The sequence below is a fragment of the Eubalaena glacialis genome, chromosome 15, assembly GCF_028564815.1.
Source record: "Eubalaena glacialis isolate mEubGla1 chromosome 15, mEubGla1.1.hap2.+ XY, whole genome shotgun sequence".
Taxonomy (NCBI): Eukaryota; Metazoa; Chordata; class Mammalia; order Artiodactyla; family Balaenidae; genus Eubalaena; species Eubalaena glacialis.
The window spans coordinates 85,935,736-85,961,230 of record NC_083730.1 but is presented as its reverse complement, the minus strand read 5'-3'; the positions used below and the strand labels follow the sequence as shown (position 1 = coordinate 85,961,230).

General features: G+C 56.5%; 2 protein-coding genes across 9 annotated transcripts in view; one reads left to right on the top strand and one right to left on the bottom strand.

Annotated features, from left to right (window-relative positions):
• Positions 1-167: 167 nt before the first annotated feature.
• On the top strand, positions 168-23,800 carry RHOF (ras homolog family member F, filopodia associated). 7 transcript variants are annotated; one of them, XM_061170340.1, is made up of 11 exons: positions 168-274; positions 691-733; positions 2,122-2,226; positions 4,178-4,274; positions 6,430-6,499; positions 7,781-7,830; positions 10,514-10,683; positions 10,973-11,060; positions 20,759-20,868; positions 20,956-21,090; positions 22,206-23,800. In XM_061170340.1, the coding sequence occupies exons 7-11, from the start codon at positions 10,546-10,548 to the stop codon at positions 22,368-22,370; spliced, it is 636 nt and encodes a 211-aa protein (XP_061026323.1). In that variant the 5' UTR covers positions 168-274; positions 691-733; positions 2,122-2,226; positions 4,178-4,274; positions 6,430-6,499; positions 7,781-7,830; positions 10,514-10,545; the 3' UTR covers positions 22,371-23,800. The 7 variants fall into 7 exon arrangements, with proteins under 7 accessions (XP_061026323.1, XP_061026324.1, XP_061026321.1 ...); XM_061170341.1 differs by having other exon boundaries at positions 6,630-7,830; XM_061170338.1 differs by lacking the exon at positions 6,430-6,499.
• The window catches only part of TMEM120B (transmembrane protein 120B), a 47,236-nt gene continuing 45,507 nt past the window's right edge, over positions 23,767-25,495 (bottom strand). The window contains exon 12 of one of the 2 annotated variants that reach the window (XM_061170335.1): positions 23,767-25,489. In XM_061170335.1, coding sequence (XP_061026318.1) covers positions 25,376-25,489 — 114 coding nt within the window. In that variant the 3' untranslated portion in view covers positions 23,767-25,375. The remainder of the gene's footprint in view (positions 25,490-25,495) is intronic. The other variant, XM_061170336.1, reaches the window with a different exon arrangement.

The following is a 25,495-nucleotide window of genomic DNA, read 5'->3' as shown; positions in this document are numbered from 1 at the left end:
GCACTCTCCCGGCGGCGGCAGCTGCGCCGCGAAAGCCCCGGGCCCCAGCGGCCCCCCACCCCTCACTCTCGCGCTCCCACACTGCCTCCCCCCTCCCGGGGGGAAGGCCTTTTAATTTATTTATTCTGCTGGGACTTAGGTGGGGGGCTTGGCTGGCGGGGGAGGGGGTCTCCCCGAGCTCTACCTCCCGCGGCTGGGGCTACCCTGTGAGCCGCTGACGCCGCGGCGTGCGCCTGGGGCCTCCAAAACTGTTTCCAAACTGCCAAAACCGGAGGTGGGCGCGTGGGGGCTCAGGGGAAAGGGCTGGTTTTTGGGGTGTGTGTGTGATTGTGTGTTTGGACGCTGAGAGCCGTGAGGGGCGGCAAGGAGGCTCCAAGACGAGTTGCAATCGAGGTATCTCGGCTCCGGCTTCCTCTTCTGCCCCGCGACCCCCTCCCCCCGGAGCGGAGCTGGGGAAGGGAAACCAGGATTTTAACCAAATTAGCATTCACATTCCTGGGAGGATGCAGCCCTTGCCTGGACCTGGGTGATAGAAGCTTCTTTCTGTTTTTATTTTTGGAGAGGAGCGCCCTGTAATTGTGAACACATGCTTCTCTCCCCGCACCCCCCCCCCCCCTTCCTCCAGTCACCGACGGAGGAGAGAGTCCCCCTTTTTTGCATTTATCTTTCCTTCCCCTTTCTTTATTAAAGGTCCGGGAGTAGCGGCGGCCAATCAGCGCGCGGCTTCCATTTTGTGAGTTCAACTCCAAGGCTCCCGGGCTTCGCGAGGACGCGTTTGTAGCCCCCTCTGCCTCTCCTGTCGGGCGGCCGGGGCGAGGAAGTCGCCTCGCTGGGGCTTCGTGGTGGTGTATTTCACATTGGGGCTCTTTTCGGGGTTTGTAATTTGGCCGTGGGTAGGTAATTGGCTGGAGCAGGGCGGCAGGGCGCGGCGGCCAATCAGCGCGCGGCTTCTATAGGGCTTGAGTTATTAGACGCTGCTCTCAAAACATCCTTCATCAGACACCAAGGAGAGGCCAACAGATGAGGGGAGCCATTTTTCTGCAATGGAATTAAATGGCCAAGTGGGTTTTTCCTTTGTTGCAAATGGGGAATGTTTTTCCTTTGACTCCACCATCCAGTTCAGGACGCCTCAGTGTTGTGTTTAACATTTGTCAACAGGCTAAAGGACTCACAATTGGAAGAATGAAGAAGACTTTTTTAAAAGATCTGGATTTTTCCTTATGACTTGGAATCCATCTTTGTCTTGTATAACTAGGTCATAGCACACCATTAATGTCAGCAGTTAACAATTTTGAATTCCAAAAAACCTAAGTAAACGACATATTTAATTTTTTTTCCTTTTTTTTTTTCTTGGGTGGGTGGGGGGAGCTTGGAGCTGTCTTGATCTGTATTCTCTTGACTGAACAATAAATTTTTATATATATATAGTTTCCTCTATTAAACACTTAAACCTGGCCATCTTATTAACTCCTGCTCTCTTTTTAACAAGGTAATGTTTTAAATGTATAGTTTTAGGACTAGCGAAATGGCAGCAACAAAAAATTGTAAGCAGTCGTTACTCTTTTAAGTTTTTAAAAACCTTTTACATTGTAAGTACCCAGTCCATTCTGTCCTTACGCAGTGCAGTTTTCATGTTAATGTTGCTGAGATGTCCTTAATTTTCTGAACCTTCATCTGCATGTATGTCTTTGTCGCTCTTGTCTAACAAAAGTTAAAATGCTTTTAGACGATTTTGCTTTTATACAGCTAGGGTTTTAGCTTTAAGCTTTTGAAAATGTTTACAGCAATAAATGCTAGTCAGCTTTCTTCCCAGTAACATGTACACTTTCTTTGAAAATCGATCTATTTGAAGAAAAACATCTCTGTTTTTCTCGTCTTGGTGGGGGGGGTGGGGTGAGGGAAAGGAAGACCTCTTTGTGTAAAGAGACTAAAGCCGTCACAGGAAACTAGATTAAAACTGGAAAACAAGTCCTAGCTGGTTCTAGCCAAACACCATCGTTAACTCGGGGGTATTTTCTATGGTGGTTGGGATGGCCGGTGCGTCTTTTGCCTTTTGTTTGATTTGATTGTGTATTTTCGTCTTTTGTCTCTTAATGACGGTCACACCATTGCTATATCCAGAGCAGTAAACAGTCCTCAGCGAAGCCGCCTTTTGCCAACCCAACCCTGGAAAATTTGCAGAAGTGGAAGGAGCAGAAAATGCCATGAGAGTGTAACTTTAAAAAGGTAACAACAACAAAAAAGACACCACCACTACCCCAAATATTGCCAACTAAACAATCCCCCTAAAAGATATTTTTTACAATAACACCTCCAAAACCTCCGCCCAGCTTGATCTTCCAGACTCCATGGCACCGGGCTGAGCGGGTAAGTAAAAAAAAAAAAACCAACAACAACAGAAAAAGTGCCTTTTACCCCTTCGAGGAAATGTTTTTTCGAGCAGGCCAAGGGCTGCAAATGTTTGGGAGCTGAGGGGAGAAGGTTTCTGGAGCTTCATATTTGGCAGCCGGATCGGGGAGGGGTGGGGGGGGTGGGGACGAGGAGGGCTCTTCAGACCCTTTTGCCCCTTCTGCCCCGGAGGCGAGAGGAAGGTCTCCCCAGCGACCTCGGGCATCCACGGAGCCGCCTCCGCTCGTCCTCCTCGCTTTTCTAGGTCTGAGCCTTGGTGGGAGAAGAAATTGAAGTGCTTTGGGGAAGGGGGGCACAAAAGCCGAGGAAACCTCTCCTTCCGGGCCTGGGGCCTCTTTCCCTTTTGATTGTGGGGGTCTCGCCCTCCGAAGCCGGCTTTTCGGGGCTCCGGGATGCGCCTGCGCTTCCTGAGCAAAAAAGGACAAAAGGCCGGCGTCCATGTTGGCACCATGACGCAGCATCTCTCCCGCCTGCAGCCCGAGCGCTGCCTGTGCTCCCGGCCGCGCTCGCTCCTCCCTCCCAAACACGAGTTTTATTTTCAGGTTCAGAGCAGAGCCGCCGGCAGGGCCGGGGCCGGGGCCGAGGCCGGGGCAAGAGCCAGGGCGGGACTGCGGGTGGCTAATGGCGGCCGCTCTCTTCCTTCCTCCCTCCTTTCCCGGTTGTTGTTGGGAGCCTGGAGCAGGCGGCGGCCCCTCGGCCGGGCCGGGCCCCGAGAGCCCGCAGGGCACAGCGCCCCGGGTCGAGGCGTCGTCACGGAGGCCGTTTTGGGGGCCGCGGGCCTGGGGGCGTCGCGCGCCGTGGCTCCCGCGCTCGCCTCCGCCGGGCGAGGCGGTCAGACGGGCGCCATTTCGCGCGCCGCCCGCGGCTCGGGCGGTGGCGGCCGCCGCGCGCCAGGCGGGAGGAGGGAAGGAGGCGGCGGGGCCGGGGGTGGGGGGAGGGGAGGCCGCCGCGGCGCCGCCCGCGTTCCAGGCCTCCGCCTGCAGGGACGCCCCTGGCCCGGGGAAGCCTCGACGAAGAGCGCGGGTTCCGCAGCCTCCTCGGACCCCGCTCCCGACCTGGGGGCCCCCGCGGGCACGAGGAGGCCGGCGCGGCCGCGGGGTTTTTTCTCTTTCTTCCCGCGCGGGAGCCAGTAGCAAAGGGCCACGGGGCCAGTCGGGGCCTCGAGGCCGCCTCCTGACCCCGACCGGCTTCTCCAGAGGCCGCGGACTTCTTCCCCGCGGCCCGGCCCTGATCCCAGCCCGTCTCTGCTGCCCACCCCGAGCCTCGGCGCCCACGTCCGGCTTCCAACCGCCCTTTGATAGCCGAGCCCGAGGAGCGGGTGGGCCCCTTTTGTCCCCACTTGGGGCGTGAGGCCCTCACGCAGGCCACCGACGTCCCTAGGCGGCCGTCCAGGCACAGCCGGCCAGCCGGCGCTCTGGAGGGTGGGGTGGGGTTTGGGGCCTGGGAAAGCCGAGCGGGCCTTCCCCGCGATCCCCAGAGGCGGAGGGCTCTGGGGTAAACCCTCGCATCTCCGGCCCTTCCTGGGGGAGGGGATGCGGACGGGGCGGGCCTTTGGAAATGCAGATGAGCCGCCGCCTGCTGCTCGGCGCCCGGGCTGAACCTTAGTGATTCATCCACACCCCCCTCCTATTCATTCTGGAGTGAGGGCCGCCTTGGCAGCTGGGAAGGGGGGAGCGGCATTTGCAAGGCTCCCCTTCCCTCATGGAGACCGTGTCCGGTTTGTGGCCATCGACGCCCTAAAACACCCTCCGATTTCCCCCCCCCCCAGGATCATGACCGGAGAAGGGACCCGGTACCCCCAGAGTGGACCGTCCTCCTTTGGACAGAAGCAGGCCTAGTTTGACTCTGACAGTCCTCCCACTAAGGTAGGTGTGAGCCCTTTCCCAGCCTGCGAGAGAGATTTGGGGGGCTTTGGCCTGGAGCCCAGGGAGGGCGGGTACCCCAAACCTGCTAGTCTGGTTCTGCAGCCCTTCCCCCACACAGATGTGTGGGACTGTGTGTGAAATCGGCTGCCTGCTGGGCCTGCTTGGTCCATCCATCCCCGCCTGTCAGCTTCCGTTGTCAGGAGTTTGGGGCGTGCAATTCTTTGCCATATTTAGCAGCATAGGAGAGGCTGCACTTGCATGTATTAGGTTGGCTCAAAAGTTCGTTCGGGTCTTTCCATAACATCTTACAAAAGCCCGAACGAACTTTTTGGTCAACCCAATATTTCCCAGTTGTGTGTTGTTTGGTGGGTGGAGTGCCCTGGATGCCTCTTCTGAAAGACACAGGCAGCTGCCAGGAAACCGGGCCCAGCCCTGGCCCTCCCTTCCGGCCCCCGCTGGGGGCGTGTGGGGTGACTGTGTGAGCTGGCCTCTTCCCCTCTGATGTCTGGCTGCTAGGGAGGTGAAGAACAGAAAGACCTGAGATCTGGGCCAGCTTTCTTTAAGAAAGAGGTTTCTTGACTCTTCCCCTTCCAGGGAATTGCCACGATTACACCTCACCCAGGGCCCCCCCCACCAAAAAAAAAAAAAAGAAAAAGCTCTGTTTGTAGAACGGGACAAACCCGGATTTGAAACCTTGCGTAAGCAGCACAGACCCTCAGCCCCAGTTTCACCATCTGCACAGATTGTCAAAGTTGAGTGTGCAGCCGAATCACACGGGTGGCTCATTAGAATCGACTCCGAGGCCCGGTTCTTGAGTTTCTGATTCAGTAGGTGGGGCCTGAGAACTTGCATTTCTAACAAGTTCCCAGGTGATGCTGATGCTGCCTTGTGGAGACATTTTGAGAACCTTTGGGTCAGGTAACACCTGGGGTGTTGTGAGGACCCAAGCATGTGCGCTTGGAACCCCGACCTATTTCTTGGTGCGGAGGTGTCGCTTCGTAGTGATGGCAGCTCTCTCCTTATTCTCCTCACGCAAGCTGACAGCATGCAGTTTCCCATTCTCTTTATCTCCAGGAAGCTCCGCAGCTGGAGACAGTGCGGCCCTTGATCTGACCCCTCCCCCATGTGATCTCTAGTTTGCGATTACTTTGATGAGCCATTTGGGTCCAGGTGCTGCTGATTGCGCCGCCTCCCCCGTTCGGGCCCAGGCTTGACTTCCGGGTCTGATAGGCTCTGCTCACTTTTATCCCATCCCTCAGCTTGGGGGCTGGAGTGAGGACTGGGGGAGCCGTAGGGTTTGACCCAGAGGTTTTGTTGGGGGCGTGTTGGTGCTTAATCGAGGGAGGCTCTAAGGCAGGCAGCTGTGGGTTTGACTCTCTCCTGTGCTGGTTGACCTTGGGCGAGTCTCCTGTGTAAAGTGATGATAATGAAGTCTGCCGTAAAGGGTGGAGGGCGGATTAAGTGCGATTAAGGGGGCCGGCCTCACAGGCTTCACACTAGTTGGCCCCCCTTCGGAGGTGGCTGCGGGGAGTGGTGCTGGGCTGTCTGAGAGCTCCTTCCCCACCAGCCCACCTCGTAGCACGTGGCACAGCCTCAGGGCAAAGGGGAAGGCTGACATTCTGCAGGATGGGAGCCAGCTCCATTTTTACTCCAGTGTGTGAGTTGGGATGGTGGCCTTTCCTCAAGTCCACAGGCTGTTCCATGATGGGTCATGGTTTGGGGGGTTCCCCCCACCCGGAGAGTAACGTGACTCACCCAAGGTCAGGAGGTCACCACCGGCAGTCAGGATGAGATTCCAGGTGTCTTCCAGCCCAGCACCTGTGTCCATGGCACCCCTCGCCCCAGCTGCTGGGTTATTCTGGGCTCCTGCCCGTGCTAGCTGTCTGCTGGCATCACTGCCTGGGAGCTGGGAAAGCTATTTGGTTGAAAGTAACCAGCGTGGTACTCTTAGCTCCTTCTGGCTGCCATGCCTTGGCGCCATGAGGGTCTCCAGATAAGCTGGATTTGGTCCATGCTGTCTTTTGCTGGGGGCAAAGGGGTGCAGCCGACCACACCTGGCACCAGACTCCCTTCCCCCTACCCAGGGTGAGCACTTTGTAAAAGTTGGCGAGGCTCACATTATTAGTATCGTATGAGCCTTTCCCTCTTTCCACAGTCTGCCCCAATCCGGAGGTTTAAATTCGGCTCTGCCATTGATGAGTTCATTCAACTCCCGGGATTCTCAGGTGACCTTTCTGCCCCCTGAGGGTGTCCTGTATCCCTTCTGATAGAGTCCTTGGGGCTCCACGGGGCTGGGGTCTTTACCTCCCGTGGGCATTGGATAGTTAAATAATTGATTTAAACCTTTTCCTCCAGCAGCAGCTTGGAGGGTTACAGTCGGTTCCTCCGCTCCCGCCCTCGGACCAATTAGGGAACAATGAGGTGCTCCACTGTGGTCCGGGTGTGATTCTTGGAAGGGAGAGGTGTCCCGATGACCTGGAAGGATCGTACCCCTCCCCGCTTCCTTTTCTTTTTCACCCACTCTTTCTAATTTCTTTGTCTGGCACGCCAGTACCTCCTAGGTGAAGGGAGGGGCGGGGCAGCTTATCAGTCCTCAGACTGGTTCCTCTGCCGAGAGGGTGGCTCCACCCACCGGTCACCCAGCAAGCTCGGGGCGGGGCTGCTCCTGGCGCCCAGCCGGTGGAGCCTGCCTGGAGAGGGCCACGCCAGCGGAAGGGCGGCCGGAGGTGGCCGGACCTGCCTTCCTACTGGACGCCAGGGCCCCGCCCCTTCCGGCCCGTTGGCTGAGAGCCCAGGCGTGGAGTACGACCTTTTGGACCCCCTGGGTGGAAACAACCTCTGCCTGGACTGTGGAGATGGGCACCCCGCCATCTCAGAGGCCGCCTGGGTCCAGTGCCGTCTCCATCTGGCCAGTGACCTCGACGAGTTCCTACCCCTCCAGGAGTTGTGGTCTCCCCTGTGAACCAGGAGGAGGAGGTTGGCAGATAACCCTTGACCTGTCTCTGAGTCTGGCTTTGTGGAGGTACCTCTTTGTACTCCGGCGGTGATTCCCCCGACCCCACCACCAGATGTTGAGCCTGGAGAGAGTCCTGGGACAGGGATAGACAGCCTTGTTCCCCCAGGCTGCGCTGGGCCACCTCCCATCCCTGGGACCTCAGAGGATGGTCAGTTACTTCTGTCTCACGTGGGGTGGATGACCCCTCAGGTGTGTAGTGACCTCCCAGAGTGTGCTGGGGCACCAGGGAAGTGGAAGCCATTAGCATTGTTGTTAACGTCCCCATCCTGACCTGTGCTGGCCAGACCTTGCCCTGACAAGACAGAAGTGGATATGGCCCTATTTCTCTCTTGTGATCAGTTGGCCTCACTAGATCCCAGGCCTAGATGTGAACACAAATCAGTTCACCCCCGCAAATGCCACCTGCCAGCTCCCCTAGGCTTCTGTGTCAACAGCTTTGTGGCAAGAACCAGTTTAAAGAATTTTTTCTTATCCTCCTAAATCTCTCCAGGAATTCCTGGTGAATAGAAGAATGGCATGGGTCCTCGGAACATTTTGCAGGTAAGGGAGTAGGGCTCCCCGGGTCTGTGGGTGTTCCTAGTGCCTCAGCTGGCCTGCCCTGGCCCAGCACCTCTAAGGAAGCTCCGAGCAGCTGGCCTGGCTGCTGGGTATTTTTAGCTACAGATCCATCCCCTACACCACCACTGGAGCCAGGTCCAAATCAAACACGCTCCAGGCCGGGTGAGGCTGGGGCTCTGTGCCAGCCTCTCGGCCAGGCAGGGGTGGGTGGGCAGGCTGGGGCCAGTGTCAGCTGTCCTGCCTGGACCTGGGCCAGCCTGGGAAGACCTGCTTTCGTGTAAGTCATTTTTTCTGTTATAAGTTGAAATCCATTAGTTAGACAGAAAAGGTGGAAACTGAGGTCTGAGGATTTTGAGGAAAGTCAAGTGCCCTCTCCCTACGGGCTGGAGCAGTTTCCACAGTTTGCTCAGAGTGGGCTGACCCTTCTAAGTGAATTCTCTCAAGGCCCTTCCCAGATGAGGTAGTCTTACTCTCCCAGTCACTCCCTGAGCTTCAGGGTACCTGATGTGAGGTCAGGCCTGTGCCTGGCTCAAAGGTAAGTGGTCCTCCCCTCCCTCAAAGCCCTCTTCCATCCTCCCTCTCCCCGAGTGATGGCTTCCTCCCCCTCCTCTCCTGCCAGCCCCAGGCTGCCACTGTGCAGAGATGGCCCCAGCCCTGTCCTCACCAACCAATCAGAGCTCCCCCCTGGTCACCGGAAAGAGCTTTGGCTGGGCTCCTCTCCTGTTCAGAGCCTGTCTGACACCCATCTTGAGCCCAGTAGCCAGGCCTCTGTGATCTAACCCTCATCACCTTGACAACCACGTCTGGCCTCCCTCCTCACGCCCCAGCCACTGCCAAACCTGATGGGGCTTTCAGCCACCATGCATTTCCTCAGGCTGGGTACCCATCCTACTTCCACTGGCCCTTCCTGCCAGCACTGCCAAGCTTAGTTCATGTGTTGCCCAGCTCTCAACCTTCTCTGAACCCCACAGGGGCTCCGGTGTCTGAATTGTTCTCATCTTGCAGACTCCTTTAGACTGCTTCCCCCAGGACTGAGTTCCTCCTCAAAGGCAGGAACACAATTGCCTCTCAATAAATGTGTGCTGCAAAGGAATGAATGAATGAATTGCTGTAAATTTGTCTAGGTGTGCTTGACCCAGCAGATGCCCTCTGGCCCGGTGACAGGGTAGGGCTTTCCACTTAAGAACCTGGAGCTGGGTCTTCTCTTCCCAGCTCTGGGCTCTTTGGGGGCTTCCAGGGGCAGTCTCTGCTGCCATCTGGTGGTCAGATTATGCCTTGCATTCTCTGAAAACGTTGACCTGGCATTTATGGTATTGCCGGGTTGGCGATTTCCTTTCCGAAGTAAAGTTTACCTGATCCTTGCTGAGAACCTGAAAATGGGGAATCTTCTGGGTGGGGTGAGGGCAAGAAGATCCTGAATCCTGCCAGCCCTTCTCTTGAGGAAACTTTCAGATGTCCTACCCCAGCTGGGAAAGATTCTGCTCTCACCTAGCCATGTCTCAGTGCCTGCCTGGTACATGCCTGCTCCTGGGGGTCCCTCTGCCACTCCTGACCACTGGCCTGGTTTGTGCAAAAGACAGTCCAAGGGAGGGAAGGGGTGGGAGGCAGGGGTGGTTTCACCCAGCCGCCCTGATAGTACCTGGCCAGAGTGAATGCTCAATAAATAGCAGTTTGGGTGAGGGGGTTGAGGAGAAAGCTTGGGATGAAGGATATGTGGCTGCTGGCTGGAGAACACAAATTTCTTGGTGGGAGCAGGGTTATCAGTCTCCAAAGTGGACGGAAGGGGGCCCAGCTGATCTCAACTAGATTTACCCTGACCTTCCCCTTCCCCTTCTCGACGGCGTCTTGCTTGGTTCACACGCCTCTGGGCCTTGCTAGAAAGAGGTTCCCGCCCGCTTGGTTTGGGGCCAACCCTCGAAAGGGTTCTGGGGCCACTCACCTGTCCCCAAACTCGCCGCGCCGAGGCCATCGCCCGGCAGAGGGCGCCAGATCTCCACCTTAGGGAGGTGGGGTGATAGGTAAGCGGAACCGTTACTCCCCAACCCACACACAGGCACACTCCCACAGGGCCAGACCACGTGGGCAGAGAGGACCCCTATGCCGGGATCTTTCCTGGTACCACCGATGCTACTTTCTGGGGGGAAACAGGTCAGAGTGGACTTCCCCAAGACCACATAGTTGGGGCGGGGCGAAGCTGGGGGGCTTTTCCCAGAGCTTGAGACCAAGGCTCCTCGAACCCGAGGGCTGGGGGGCAGTCCGCCAATCAAAGAGACCCTGCCCGATGGAGGAGGGCGAGTCGGCCAATCAGAGGGTCCCTGCCCGAGGACAGAGACTGCCAATCAAGGGTGCCAGGCGGGAAGGGGCGGAAACTATCAGATCTTGCCGGTTGGGGCGTGGGGGGCGCCGTGACTCGCAGGAGAAGAGATGGGAGCTGCGCTTGCCGCTGAGCACTCCGTTTCTCAGTTGCCTCAGTTTCACTGGGAATGAGAGGTGAAGACTCTGGGCCGAGAGCCTAGCAGGAAGGAAATACACTGGCAGGTCGACCCGGCTGGCTGCCTGGCGGAGGAGGTGCCGGGTTCGAGGGCGGGGCTTCTCTTAGCCCCGCCCTGGGGCCCGCCCCTGCCCCGCCCCGTCCCGGATCGCTCAACCATAGCGCTCTCCTCAGGGCGCCGCCGCCAGTGCTGCCTGCTCCCGGCTATGGACAACCGTGGGGCCCCAGCCCCGACTGCCGCCCCGGGCCCGGGCAAGAAGGAGCTGAAAATCGTGATTGTGGGCGACGGCGGCTGCGGCAAGACTTCGCTGCTCATGGTGTACAGCCAGGGGTCCTTCCCCGAGGTGAGGCCCGCGGGGGGGCTGGAGGCAGGCTGGGGGCGGGGGAGACGGGCTTGGGACCACTGGGAGTGAGGGACGGACCTCAGCCTGCGCCCCGAGCCCGGACCCCAGGTCCCTGGCGTCCTGCGCACGGAGAGGCGGCCGTCACCCCGGGGCGCCCCCTCGGGAATTCCAGAGCCCAGCAGAGTGAGGGGGGCTGAGCCGGATGGGGTGAAGGTGGGGGTGGGGATCCAGTCGGACCCTGGGTCCCCGCCGCACCCCTTAAGAACCAACCCTGCCCGTTCTCCGACAGCACTACGCTCCATCCGTGTTCGAGAAGTACACGGCCAGCGTGACCGTGGGCAGCAAGGAGGTGACCCTGAACTTATACGACACCGCCGGTGAGTGCGCCTGCGCAGCGAGGGTCCTAGGGTCCGCCAGGAGGGTTTCCCCTGAGGGGCATCCCCCGCCGGGCATCCCCGCCCGCCCTTCTGCCTCTGCCGGGCCCTGACATCCTGTCACTCCTGGAGGCCGCGGAGGGGCGCTGGCTGGGAACCGGTTGACCACCGCCTGACTGGGTGGTGCTGGAGGCCGACAGAGTCGCCCCATCTGTAAAAGGAGGGTATTTGGAAGAGGTGAGTTCCTGAGCCACCCTCCTAGCGCTGATGTTCTGAGGGCTCAGGGGTTCCTTCCTCTCCTATGGTTCTAGAAAACCGTGGGCTTTGCTTCTGCTTATCATGGTTCCAGGATTTCGTGTGTTACATGCTGTGGTCTCTTAGGATTCCGTGGGCTGCAGATTTGAGTCCCCTGGTGCTAGGGTTCAGTGGGCTGCATTTCTGGGTCCTATGTTCTAGAATACTTTGGGCTACAGATCAGAGCCTGTGACTCCAGGATTCTGTGGCCAACAGTCCTGAGGCTCTAGGGCTCTGGAGCTACACATTCTGAGTCCCATGTTTCTGGAATTCCATGGACTATGGTGCATGACTCTGAATTGTATGGTCTATAATTTTGAGCCTGTGGTTCTAGGATTCTGTGGCTACAGTTCTGTTTCTTCCTGGCACTGAAGAAGGAACAGAGCTCTAGGGAATGTAGGTCCAAAATAAGGTTCTCTCTGCCACCTGCAGCTCCTAAGGCAAGTGTATTTATGCTAATTGCGTCACAGTCATCCGCGTTCCTATTGTTGGGGGATGGGTGGAGGAGCACAGCCAAGGGGAGGATTTGGGTAACACTGCTGGTACTGGTACCCTTGGGGAGCTTCCATCCTGCCCTGACTCCCCTCTGGGCTGAATCAACTTTGGGGAGCAAAGGTCAGGATCCCAGCTGGGGCCTCACCCAGCCTCTGTGACTCAGTGTTTAGTGATTTGCAGGGAACTATGTCATCAGGTGTGCCTTCCCCTGTTGGCCAAGCCTTGTATGTATCAGGTGAAGTCTTCCAACTGGCCTTGGATGGGGCCAAAATCCAGGACCACCCCTCTCCTCCCCACCACTCCATAAGGCTGTCAGTAACATCTCTCATTCCACCCTGAAGAGGTTCAGGAAAGGGGCTCTCCCAGCCCCAGGCCCCTCCTCCATTCCTGACTTTGCCATATGGGTGTGTCCCCCCTATAGTGGCCTCTAAGGACCCTCTCTTGTTGGATGAGGGCCCTGCAGGGCTGCCCCCAGAACAGGGCCATGCCTCCAGCCCCTTGAACTGGGAAAGCCAAAGGCGTCTGAGGAATTCCCAAGGGTGTGGCCACAAGAGCAGTAAAAATCGTGGTGTGTCTGGGACACTTTTAGTTTCACATGTTTCCTGTCTGGGACCCAGGTAGGGGCAGGTTCACTAGCCCCACTTTGCGGGTGGAGTGCTGGTGGGGCAGGGCGAGTCAGAGGGAAGATTTCACTCTCTCTTCCTTCCTCTGCCCTCAGGGCTTCACCGCAGCCTCCCTCATCGGACCCAGAGTAGGGATCACTTCTGGTCTTTCTGGCCTCACCCAGAGAAAGATGCTCAAAGAACTTACCAGCGTAGATTGTCCTGTAGAGGTTCTGGAAAGCTTCTACTTGGTATAAGGAATGATTTTCACTAAGAGCTACTGTGGGAGGGATGGGGAGAGCTCCTTCCCAAATCATCAGAAGCAGTGACCACTCGGGGCAATGATTACCTGTCCACAACTTCCTGCCACATGCTTTGGAGTCAGACCTGGGCTTTGATGCCGGCTCGCCTGGCTGCATGTCAGTGGGGACACCTAGGCCTCAGTTTCCTTCTCTGTAATCAAGGCTAAAATAGTTGTGAGGATTACATCAAATTCATGTGACATGCAGCACTTAGCGCAGGGCCTGGCTTTTGCGAAGGGCTCGCTAAGTGTTGTCATTGTGATTTTTTAACCTCCTGCCATTCAGGCCCAGGCCCCAGCCCAAGCCTATTCTTTTGAACCCGCTGCCTGCAGAGCTCTGTGCCGGCCCCCACCCCCTGCTTTCCCAGCAGGACTGTTCCAGGCGGCAGAAAAGCAGAGCTGGGGTTTGAACCTCTCAGTGGCATCCCTGGGGGAGTAGACGGGCCTCACAGTCAGCAGGATGGCCCAGGAGGGATATTCTGGGGGGAAGAGACGTGGCTGCTCCCTCAAGGGTGTCCCGCTGTGACTTGGGAAGCCCCACTGTCAGGAGGAGCATGAAGGAAAGCCTGGGTCATTCCTCTTCCACGTGCCAGTGCCCAGCGTGGTGCTTGTCCCAGAGCGAGGCTTGTGGAATGAATGAACGAAGAAGAAACCTGGGTGCAGAGACACCCCTGGAGAAGGTGCTTTGTGATAAAGGTGATGAGATTCGTCTCTCTCTCTGGGGTGGACAGATATCCGAAGAAAGTGGCAGAAAGAATGGCCAGGTGATCAACTAGAAAAAGAGACAGAGGGTGAAGGGAGTGGCCCAGGTAGAGATGAGTAACGGTGGTTTTATTTATTTATTTGTTTATTTACTTATTTATTTATTTTTGGCTGCGTTGGTTCTTCGTTGCTGCGCGTGGGCTTTCTCTAGTTGCGACGAGCAGGGGCTACTCTTCGTTGCGGTGCGCGGGCTTCTCACTGCAGTGGCTTCTCCTGTTGCGGAGCACGGGCTCTAGGCGTGCAGGCTTCAGTACTTGTGGCACGCGGGCTCAGTAGTTGTGGCTCACGGGCTCTAGAGTGCAGGCTCAGTAGTTGTGGTGCATGGGCTTAGTTGCTCTGCGGCATGTGGGATCTTCCCGGACCAGGGCTCAAACCCGTGTCCCCTGCACTGGCAGGCGGATTCTTAAGCACTGTGCCACCAGGGAAGCCCCAAGTCTAGTAAAGGTTGTTGTAGAAGGTTCTAGAACCTGATGGGCTAGACCCCATGGTGGGAGGTGGGGGGGGCAGGGGAGCATCTTTCCAGCCAACCAGTGGTGCCCAGAGCTGTGGGATGGGGTGGCCCCCCCCGAGAGGCTGAATTTCTCCACACCCAGGACCTCAGCCACAGGGGTCCGTGTGGGAGGACAGTCTGGCTACTTGTCTCCGTCCTGCGGAAGCAGTTACAGACACCACTGCGGCGGGAGGGTGGATGGAGGGGTGACGGAGCTCTCAGTGCGCAAAGGTGAAGGGGGCGGGCGCTGTGAGCACCCGTTGCCCTAGCAGCTCATCTGCCGGCCCTGACACCTTCAGAAGCAGGAAGCTGCGGTGAAGTCTGAAGTTTCCTGGGCAGAGAGAGGGGAGGTGGGGGCGAGGTGGGATGTTAAGACACCAACCAGAGACAGAGCTAGCTGGGCTTTGGGGTGGGGCATCACAGGACTGGCTGGAGTTGCCCCGGGAGGTGGGGAGCTGTGGTCCCCTTTCCAGCCTGAGATGGGAACAGTAGGAAAAGTGGGGCGCAAAGCAGTCGCTAAGACAGAAATCACGGACAAGAGGGGTGCCTAGGAGCCAGGAGCCCTGGAGGCGGGGGAGCTGACGCTGCGGGTCTGTCGGCGCATGCGTGGTCTGAGCTCCAGGCCGCGGTTAGGAGACACAGGTGGGCGGGCCCCAGTAGCACTAGTAAAAGTAGGTTCCTCTTCTGGCAGCTTCCCCTTCTCACGCTGCCTGCACCCCTCCCCTGACCAACACCCCGGGCCAGATCTGGGAACCACGTGCCCTGTGGATGTCCTCTGGCAGATTTGGGGACCACTGTGGCCCGATGACACCCTCTCCTCAACCTGGCACCAGGTCTTAGAGACCATACCCCCGAAAGATGACTGTCATGGCAGAGCTTCCCACAAAGGAAATAATGCTCGCGTGAGCCTCACTTCCTCAGGCCCCGCGGCACCGCCAGCTTCAGGAAGATGGGCAGCTTCTGGGGGAGCTGTGGCTCAGAAGACCTTTCCTCTCCAGAAGCAAATGTGTCCTTTTGCACATAACTCGGGGGGCTTTTTTAACCTCTCAAGCCCATCTGCAGAGGCCAGAGTGGGACCCCTGTTTGCCTCTGGGCAGGTGACTTTGCCCCCTTTAAGCCTTGGCATCACTGTGGGTAAATGGGGAGGGTAATTGTATCACCTTGTGGATGGGAGACCTCCTAGAGCTCGTGGGTCCAAAGATCTGGGGTTAGAATCCCCCACCCAGGTCCCCATTCAGTTTCTATTTCAATAGTAACTGCAGGCCCACACATTTGCCCAGCATTGCTCAGCCTACAAGTCCTTCACTTCCAATATCAAGGGCAGGGTTATCACCCCCTTTTTCAGATAAGGAAACTGAGGCCCAGAGAGGGAAGGTGCCAAGATCATGGAAAATGAGTCTGAGTGGAGCTTGGCTCTCCTGACTCATAGGGGTGGGGTGTCCAGGACACTCCACTCCTCCCAAGGAGACATGAGGTCAACAGCACCCAGAAGTCCATGGTCTGCGGGCCTGGTCCCTGTGTGGAGGCTCACACTGAACTCCTGGGGAAAGCTGAGCCAGGCACAGTCAAGTCAAGAAGACAGCTGGGAAGAGGCGGTGGGATCTGGGCTGGCTACCCATCCTCTCCCAGAGTCCCTCCCTCTCAAGATCCCCTTGTTGGCAGCCTTTCCTCACTGCGTCAGGGTTGGAGCTTGTAGGGTGAGGACAGCTCCCTATCCTCTGGGGTGGATTGAGAGAGAAGCACCCCAATAGTCCTACCTATGGTCTTCTGTCCTTTATGAAGCCTCCCTTTGGCTGTGTGACATTGGACAAGTCACTTCACCTCTCTGTGCTTCAGTTTCTGCATCTGTAAATTGGGGATAACAATAGCAGTAGTGGGAATTCCCTGGCGGTCCAGTGGTTAGGACTCCGCGCGTTCATGGGCAAGGGCCTGGGTTCAATCCCTGGTCGGGGAACTAAGATTCCACAAGCTGCGTGACTTGAAAAAACAAAACAAAACAAAACAAAAACAGTAGCCAGTAGTGAGGAATCATAGTGAGGAGTGATGAGTCTATGCAGGTAGAGGGCTTTGAATGGGGCCTGGCATGTGATGAGTGAGAGCACTGCCAATAAATATTGTTGATACTAATCATTTTTACTATTATCGAGGCTCACCTGCTCCTCACATATCCATTTCACAGATGAGGAAACTGAGGTCCAGAGATTAATTCCCAATTAGGAAGGCTTCCCGGGAGGATTGGAGCTTTTACAGTGTCTGGGCAGGAAACTGACCTTGGAGCTGGGAACTGCGTTGGTGCTTCAGCTCACAGGGAGCCTGTCAGTGACCTTGAAACCCGCAGCCCCACCCCCAGCCACGTGGGCTCCTGACAGGAAGAACTTGCCTGCCCAGCTTCCTTGGGGGGGCGGGGGGTGACTGCTTAAATTAACACAGGTGGGACTTCCCTGGTGGTCCAGTGGTTAAGAATTGTGCTTCCACTTCACGGGGCACGGGTTCGATCCCTGCTCGGGGAACTAAGATCCCGTGCGCTGCGAGGTGCGGCCAAAAAAAAAAAAAAATTAACACAGGTGATGGAAGTGAAATGCCCTTGCAAACCTGAAAGCCATAGAGATTATTATTCCACTTTATTCACCGGCTCATTTGTTTGTTCGTTCATTCCCCAAATGTTTATGGAGCCTGTCTGTGCGCCAGGTGATGTAACAGTGAGCACTACAGAGATGGCCTGTCCTCAGGGTCTTACATGCTCATGAGGGACATCTCCCCCGACAAACAAAAAAAACTGTGATGTCAGGTAGTGATACTTGTTAGGAAGAAAAATAAAGCCATAGTTGGTCATGGGACAGACTGCAAAGGAGGCTCTTGTTTCAGAGCAGTCTGGAAAGTTCTCTTGGAAGAGGTGACATTTCTGCAGAGACCTGAAGGAAAGGAGGGAGTGAGCCATGCTGTTACCTGGGAAGAGCCTTCTAGAAGAGGGAACAGCAAGGGAGAGGCCCTGAGCCAGGAGCAGGCTTGGTCTGACTTCCTCATTCAACCCACTGCAGTCTGACTCCACCCTCATCAAGCCTGTTGCAGTCAGCACAGGCCCTAATTGCGAAGCCCAGTGGCATGTCTCAGCCCTCGTCTCTGCTGCATCTGACAAGAGTTGAACAACTTCTCAACCACCCACCAGCCAATAGTGACTGGACACCTACCCGGTGCCAGGAATGATTTTTAAGGACAGACACGGACCCTGCCCTCAGGGTGCTTACAGTTTCCGGGGAGACAGGCGGTAAACAAATAAATGTGTGAGTACAGGCTGTGGATGGACTTTGCGTGGTGAGGGAAGGCCTCTCTGAGGAATCAGCCGGGCAAGATGGGAGGAGACGTCAGAACACCGTAGCCCCGTTTTACAACTGCTTGTCTTCTCCTGCCGTGTTTCTAAAAGGGAATCAGAGTGTACGTGAGGCCAGAATTCTGAGCCTCATCGTTACATCATAGAGGCCCAGACCCTGTTTTTGCGCACTACAGAGCAGAACAGAGCACTGCTGCGGATCAGCAGAAGGAACACTGGCCTTGGAATTGAATGAATGTGGAGTCAGGCCTGGCTCTGATTCGGTGACCTCAGAGGGGTCACGTCACGGCTCATGTTTCTTTATATGTAAATGGGAGTATTCATAAGATCCCTGACTAGCACATCAGGCAGGTGGTTGTTGTCAAGGTTTCCTTTTTTTTTGGCTGCGTTGGGTCTTTGCTGTTCTTTTTCTTTTCATGGGTCTTCGTTGCTGCGCGCGGGCTTCCTCTAGTTGCGGCGAGCGGGGGCTACTCTTCATTGCGGTTCGCAGGCTTCTCATTGCGGTGGCTTCTCTTGTTGCGGAGCACAGGCTCTAGGCACGTGGACTTCAGTAGTTGTGGCTCGCGGGCTCAGTAGTTGTGGCTCGCGGGCTCTAGAGCGCAGGCTCAGCAGTTGTGGTGCACGGGCTTAGCTGCTCCGCGGCACGTGGGATCTTCCGGGACCAGGGCTCGAACCCGTGTCTCCTGCATTGGCAGGCAGATTCTTAACCACTGCGCCACCAGGGAAGTCCCTGTAAAGGTTTCTTAATCATTTATAGGCAAAGGCACTCTAAAAAGTGTGACGGGAGTTCCCTAGTGGCCTAATGGCTAGGATTCTGGGCTTTCTCTGCCAAGGGCTCAGGTTCAATTCCTGGTTGGGGAGCCAAGATCCCAAAGCCGCGCGGTGTTGCCAAAAAAAAAAGTGTGACGTATAAGGTGGCGTTACCAGTAAGTAGTAGAGAGAAGGCAATTATCTTGAAAAAGGAAATACTGTGGATGGTCAGTCTGAATGTTTAAAAATAAAATGCTAGGAAGGAAATGGGGGAAAAAATGAGGGAAAAGCATTCCAGGTGTGGCACAAGAGCTTGATGGGTTTGAGAAACAGCAAGGACGCTGCCTTGGTTGTACTGCAGCGAGTGAGTGGGGCAGGAGGAAGGGGGATGAAGTCAAGATTGGTGGGCACCACGGTCATGTGGACCACTGGGAGAGGCTTGGATTTTCTGCAAAGGGCAGTAGGGAGCCACTGAAGGTGTTTCAGTTGAGGGGAGAGGCGTGTGATTTTACTTGTGTCACCATCCATCCAGCTGCCAGGTGGATAATGGATTGAGGGGCAGCAGGAGACCAGGGAGGAGGTGGCATGGAAGACTGACGGTGGCTTGGATGAGGATGGTGCCATGCCGTCCAGTAGAACTTCCTGCAATGATGGAGATGTTCCGCACCCGCACTGCCCATTACGGTAGCCACTAGCCCCGTATGGCAGTTAATTACTTGAAATGTAGCCAATGCAACGGAGAACCTGAATTTTTAATGTTAATTAACTTAAATAGCCACATGGGGCTAGTGGCTACCCCATCAGAAAGATGTGGACAAAGGTCAGGAGAGGGGACAGTTTGGGGACATGTATGGGAAGGGGAGATGGGCTGGAATAGCATGTTGGGCCGGTTTCCCACCATCTTACAAGGATTTCTCCAGCTTTCTGGTAACGAGGGCAGGAGGGCCTGAGTCTGCCGGGCCCTGACTACCCCTCACCCCTTCTCCAGTGTTGAGGGAACTTCGGCTGAATGACAGCACAGACAGTCCTCCCGGCCCAGCCATCATTAGATCTGGGTTCCCAGTCACTGCACACCATCAGGGATCCCTGGGCTGAGGGGGGCCAGTGGGAAAGGAGATGGCAGCCGTGCCCTGTCATCAGCAGGGGTCTGGGAGCAGGATGTGGCCTGTCTGTGCTCTTGGGAGAGGCTGCTTGTCCTGAGAGGCCTTTGGCAGGGAGGGATCAGAGGGCAGGCGGCACCTCCCCGGCACCCACAGGCTAGAGGGAGGGGCAGGAATTCCTGGGCTCCGAGTTCTGTGTTCCCTGGAAGGTAGTCACCGCCTGAGTCTTTCTGCAGAGGTGGCCAGGGGTCGCCATAGGGCCTGAAAGACTCAGTTCTCACTGTGGTAGTTTTAAGAAAAATAGGGCATGACAACCACGTGCAGTGTGTGATCCCGGGCCTGCTTCTGAACCAGGGAAAAAAATACTACAGGACATTATTGGTGCAATCTGAATACAGCCTATGGATTGGATTAGAAAAGTACAACGTCAGTGTTGGTTTCTGAGTTTCATACTTGTCCTGAGTAGGTGAGAGGACGTCCTTGTTCTTAGAAAAACCGCACAGGAACTCTCCCGGGGGCGGGGGCGGGGGGGTGGGGAGCCGAAGGTCTGCAGTTCCTTCTCACGTGGTTCAAAGTGTATATATACAGATAAAGCAAGTGGGCAAAACGTTAAGGCCTCGGTGAATCTGAGTAAGGGAATTCTGTGCTCTCTGTTGAAATTTTTCTGTAGGTTTGAAATTGTCAATATAAAAAATTACTAAAAAAGTTTTTTTAAAAAACCAAACCCACTGTTGCCCAAGCCCAGCCTTGGGTTCTGATTCAGTTGGTGCTGGGAGGGACCAAGTGTCAGAAGTTGTCAGTTCTTCGTGGTGAGTCTGGTATGCAGCGGGGTTGACAGCCACTGTGCCGAGTGGACCTGGATGGGCACACGTCTGTCACCTCCAGCACCCCCCACCCTCCTCCTAGCGTTGGCAGGAATGGCAGGAGGAGTTCAACCAGAGGCCATGCACCTCTCAGCCCCGGGGGCACACTCCACGGTTAACTGCAATGTCCTGGGCCTACCCAACCCCACCGGTCTGAAACTTCAGGGAGGGGAGGCTTCACTTCGGATTTGGTTTCAGAGTCTGCGCTTTCAACCTGAGCACCAGGGATAAGGATGGGAGGGAGGGGTGATCATCACTGGCATGATTACTAGCAGTTTTTCCAGCACTTACCCTGCAATCAGGCCTATCTCTGATCACTGCATGGCTTTTTTTTTTAAAAATATTTATTTGGTTGCGATGGGTCTTAGTTGCAGCAGGCAGGCTTAGTTGCAGAACGTGGGCTCCTTTGTTGTGGCACATGAACTCTTAGTTGCGGCATACATGTGGGATCTAGTTCCCTGATCAGGGATCGAACCTGGGCCCCCTGCATTGGGAGCGTGGAGTCTTATCCAGTGCGCCACCAGGGAAGTCCCTGCATGGCTTTTATCTCGTGTAGGACTACGGGCTGCCACCTCTGTTTTACAGACGAGGAAACCGAGGCCTAGAGTCTCTTGCCCAGGAGACCCCCAACCCCTCACCCATCTGAGCCCAGACAGGGGACTCAGGTAGAGAAGTAAGTGGTACCTCCCTGACCTCCACCTGCTGTCTGGTTTCAGGGCAGGAAGATTATGACCGGCTGCGGCCCCTGTCCTATCAGAACACCCAACTCGTGCTCATCTGCTATGACGTCATGAACCCCACCAGCTATGACAACGTTCTCATCAAGGTAAGGCCCCTCTCCCAGCCCGCCTGCCTCTGGAGGAGGGGTCACGGACGGGGCCCCAGCCCTGATGCCCGCCCTCTCCTTCCACAGTGGTTCCCTGAGGTCACCCACTTCTGCCGTGGGATCCCTACAGTGCTCATCGGCTGCAAGACAGACCTGAGGAAGGACAAGGAGCAGCTGCGCAAGCTCCGGGCGGCCCAGCTGGAGCCCATCACCTACACGCAGGTGGGCCAGGGCCCCTCCCCCGCCCCGCTCCACCCCATCGCCAGGAGCCCAGGAGGCCAGGACACAGCCATGGCCACAAAGCCTCCCAGGTCTTTGGCCTCTGCATTTGGTGTGCCTTAGTGGCCTTTCGGGAGCTGAAGCCAGCAGGATTCTAAAAATAATAATTTTCTTTTTTTTTGCCGCCCCGAGCAGCTTGCAGGATCTTAGTTCCCTGACCAGGGATTGAACCCAGGGCCACGGCAGTGAAATCACCGAGTCCTAACCACTGGACTGCCGGGGTTAAGAATAATAATTTTTAGATATTAATAATGATAGGCCACTTGTCTGAGCACTTTACATTACTTACCTCATTTAATCCTTATAACCTTGAGGCAGGTACTATTAGTGCCCCCCATGTTACAGAGGAGAGATGGAGACTCAGAGAGGTTAAGTAGCTTGCCCAGGGTCACACAGCTAACCTGAAGTGGAGCCAAGATCCCATCCCAGTCACTCTGGCCCCAGAGCCTGAGCCCTTAACCACCACCCTGTCCCATCCCCCCAGAGGCCTGGAAGGGCAAGCCTGTGTCGGAAAGCAGGGTTCATGAGCCTGACCAAACCCTGCGGCCTTCTGGGTAAGGCATGGCAGAATAAAAGGAACACAAAGGAAAACTAATGAAGTTTAATAAAAAGGAACAAGCATTAATAAATTTGTGTTAGAAATACTGTTTTTACTCTAATAGCCAGCTCAGTTGCCCGAATTGTGCTTTCGGGAAGAGCAGGGGAGAGAAGCATGTAGGAAGCCCTCTTGTCTTGAGGCCTTCAACTCTCCTCACAGGCCTGGCAGACACAACACACCACCCCAGTTCTCCGCTGAAGTCAGCCCCCCTCTCTGCCTGAGTTTGGGGGAAGCGTGGGCTGGAGGCCAGGACAGAGCTCCCAGCAGCTACAGCCCATAGGCCACACCACACTAGCCCTCATGGTCCATCCGCACACACTAGGGAGGGCTGGCCCTGGGGTGGAGAAGCGTCCCCACCCCAAGGCCTCCGCCCCCAGAAAGCCCCCAAATCCGTGAGGGGTCTCACAGGAGACCCCATGCTCCAGGCCCCTTGTCTAATCGCGGCCTCTCCCCCCACCAGGGCCAGAGCGCCTGCGAGCAGATCCAAGCCGCCCTCTACCTGGAATGTTCTGCCAAGTTTCGGGAGAATGTGGAGGACGTCTTCCGAGAGGCCGCCAAGGTTGCCCTCAGTGCTATGAAGAAAGCACAGCGGCAGAAACAACACCGCCTGTGCCTGCTGCTTTGACACGTCCCGGCGGGGCCCACGGCCCTCACGGTAGAACTGACAGGACCCAGGTTCCCAGGTCCAGACTACTCCCTGGATCCTGCCCCCTCCCCAGCTCTCGAAGGGCACTTGGAGTCGGGCGTCTCCAGGGCCTGGTGTCTGGAGCCTGTGGCCAGGCTCTTGGAACATTCTGGAACTCTCTCCTTTCCCAGCTGGGGCTCTGACCACGAGCTCCCCTCCAGCCTGTGTGGTGGTGGTGGTGGTGAGCGAGGGTGCTGGACTCAGTCCCTCTGCACCCTGGAACTAGCATTTGTCCCCAGGACTCAGGAGTGCCCTCATCACAACCAACCCCCAGCTGTGTGTCCCCCTCTGCACACCCAGTAGGTCCTCAAAGGCTGTGCTTGAGATGAGAAATAACGTCTGGTATGAGGATAAATGTGGACTTGGCAGCGTTCCACACGGCCCCCAAGCCTGCTCTCCCAAGTCACCCGCCTCCCTGGTTTCCTGAGATAGGCATGGCTCCATCCTCCAGCTTCTTGCTTCCTCCCCGCAGGAACTCAGGCCCCAGGATGGGACCGAGGCCTATCAGGAGAACACAGGCCCCAGCCCCAAACGTGGGGGGCCGGCACCAGCCCCCTCCCTCCTCCCTTCCAAACAGAGGACTTCAGTCTCAGCCCTCAGCTTGGCCGCCATCTTTCCAGAGCTGGACGCACATGAGGCAGAGAAGAAGCTGTCTCAAAAAGCAAAAAGTATTCTCTGGACCATCCACGTGACCCTTGCTCAGCGTCTCCTCACCTGCAACCCCTCCGCTCGCCACTACTTGCCAGAAACCCGAGGTGAAAAGTGACATCAGCTCCGAGAGATCTTGGGCAAGTCAGGTCTCTCTACAGACTGTCTGCAGAAGGACGGCACTGGCTCGTTTAAATAGTCATCGAGCTCCCATCTCTCACAGCCTCCAATTCTGCCAAGATGTGGAGATCTGGAACCAAGGCCATCCTGGCCTCCTACGAGAACAGACTGGATTAACCCCCAGTGCAGATTCACTGAACCTCCTAGAAGGTCTGGGGTCAGGGGCCCAAGAGTTTTTAAACAAGTGCCCCAGGTGATCCTGATGCCCCAGAGATTGAGAGCTGGTGGCTCCTGAGTAAGCCCAGGAATCAGCGTTACCTAAGATGAGATAATGGCTTCAGGTGGCTCCTGCCATCCCCGGTATCTCCTGCCTCAGCCCCCTCCCTTGCCCAGTGCTTCGGCCCCCACTAGGCCTGAGAAAGAGACTTCTGAAGTCTACCCCACCCCACCTAGGTTCCCCAAGGCCCTGCCACGCCCTGGGGAGTCAAGAGAGCATTCGGTCCAAGGCTTCGTGGACAAATGATGGTCTAGGACAGAGGTCCACAAACCACAGTCTGTGGGCCAAATCTTTATTTTTGTAAATAAAGTTTTATTGAAAAACAGCCACACCCATTCATTTATGCGTTGGCTGCTTCTGCCTTCCAGTTGCAGACTAGAGTAGTGTGAGAGACCATCTGGCCCTCAAAGCCTAAAATATTTGCCATCTGGCTCTTCACAGAAAAAGTTCGCCAACTCCTAGTCTAGGGCAAACCCAAGTGCCTAAAGGGCCAGATGGGAGACCCAAATGAGTGAAGTAGGGCAGGGATAAAAGGGAGTGGTGGGGCCTATGGCAAATTAGAAAGCAAGCACCCCACCCTAGACAAGGCAGCTCAGCCCAGCCAGATGCTGCTCTGTGGGAATGTTTCTAGATCTTTCCATTTCTCTAGGGAAAGTGGAAATCTGGATTTTTATGTGGAATCTTACTGGGGGAAGGGGAGGGGAAATTTCATACTTTAAAAGTTTAAACCCCTTTGAGGCCCAGAGCATGATTATGGACACCATCTATGTACTCTGGTCGAGAGGGATTTCTAAGTTAAGTCGTTAAGGATGGCTGAGGCCCATATGAGGAGAAGACACAGAAAATGCAACCAAACCTGTTGGCTTCTTCACCCTCCCCACAGGTACAGAACCTAATGTGAGGTGACCAGCAGACCTGCCCTGGCCTCTAGAGTGTGGCCTCCTCCTCGAAGTGAGCCTGCTCAGACGCCCCCCACATTCCAGAACCTCTGAGGTGAAGGGAGGAAGCCTGAGCATGGGTGACCTCCACGCTGGCTTACGTCCCAACCAGCGCCGAGGGGCTTGACCCCACGCCCTGAGTGCTCAAGGAGAGAATCTGGGAAGGTGGGCTAAGGGGTGGGGGTCATGAAGGCCCCCAAAAATGGACCCAAACTTTGAGGGGGAAAAAAAAAGAAAGCCCTCACACCAGCCAGACGATGCAGGGGCGCCCTCTGGTGGTGACCCTCAGAAAACCCTCCCGCCACAGGCCAAGCCCTGGGCCTGTGGGAGGCAGGGCCGCCTGGCGGCCAGCAAGCTGCAGACTCAGGAAGCACAAAGAGCATGAGGCACAGACGGACAGCGGTTCCCCGAGAACCTGAACACCCGCGCGGAGGCCGGGAGCTTACAGCAGAGGCGGTGCCCCGGGGAGGGAGGCTCCCCGGGACACGGAAGGGCTTCCTTTCACCCGCCTGGGACTCAGTTAAGTAGCAGGTCAGCGGAAACCCAACCCCAGCGAGGCACGTCCTAAGCCCAACCTGAGGGGCTCAAACGACAGGATGGGGGACAGAGAGGGTCCCTGAGGCTAAGCCTCCCCCACCCCCCAGGAAGACTGACGCAGTCTCGCGGAGAGCAGCGGGGGAAGAGGGCGGCAGATTCTAGGCAAGGGGGTGGGCCGATATTAAATATGTCATAAATAGGGAGGCTGGGGCGGGCTAATACTGCACGGACAGGCTGGGGTCACATTCCTCTTGTCCGACCGGGGACCGGGGCCTCGGCTCTGCTCCCAGCGATGCCGCTGGCCCCTGAGGTCACTGCTGCCAGTGGCCACTGGCACTGGTTGGGAGGAACCCGGCAGCGAGGGTGTCGCCTGGGATCCCCTGCAGTCTCAAAGTCCGGGGGTCGAGGGGCGCTGGCCCCGTGGCTCACGGCTTCTTGGCCTCGCTTCTGTTCTTCTGGAGTTCGGTGTGCACGACTTTGAGTGTGGTCAGGAAATTGCCGAGGAAGAGGACAAGGAACGTAAGCGCCAACACGAACACCTGGGC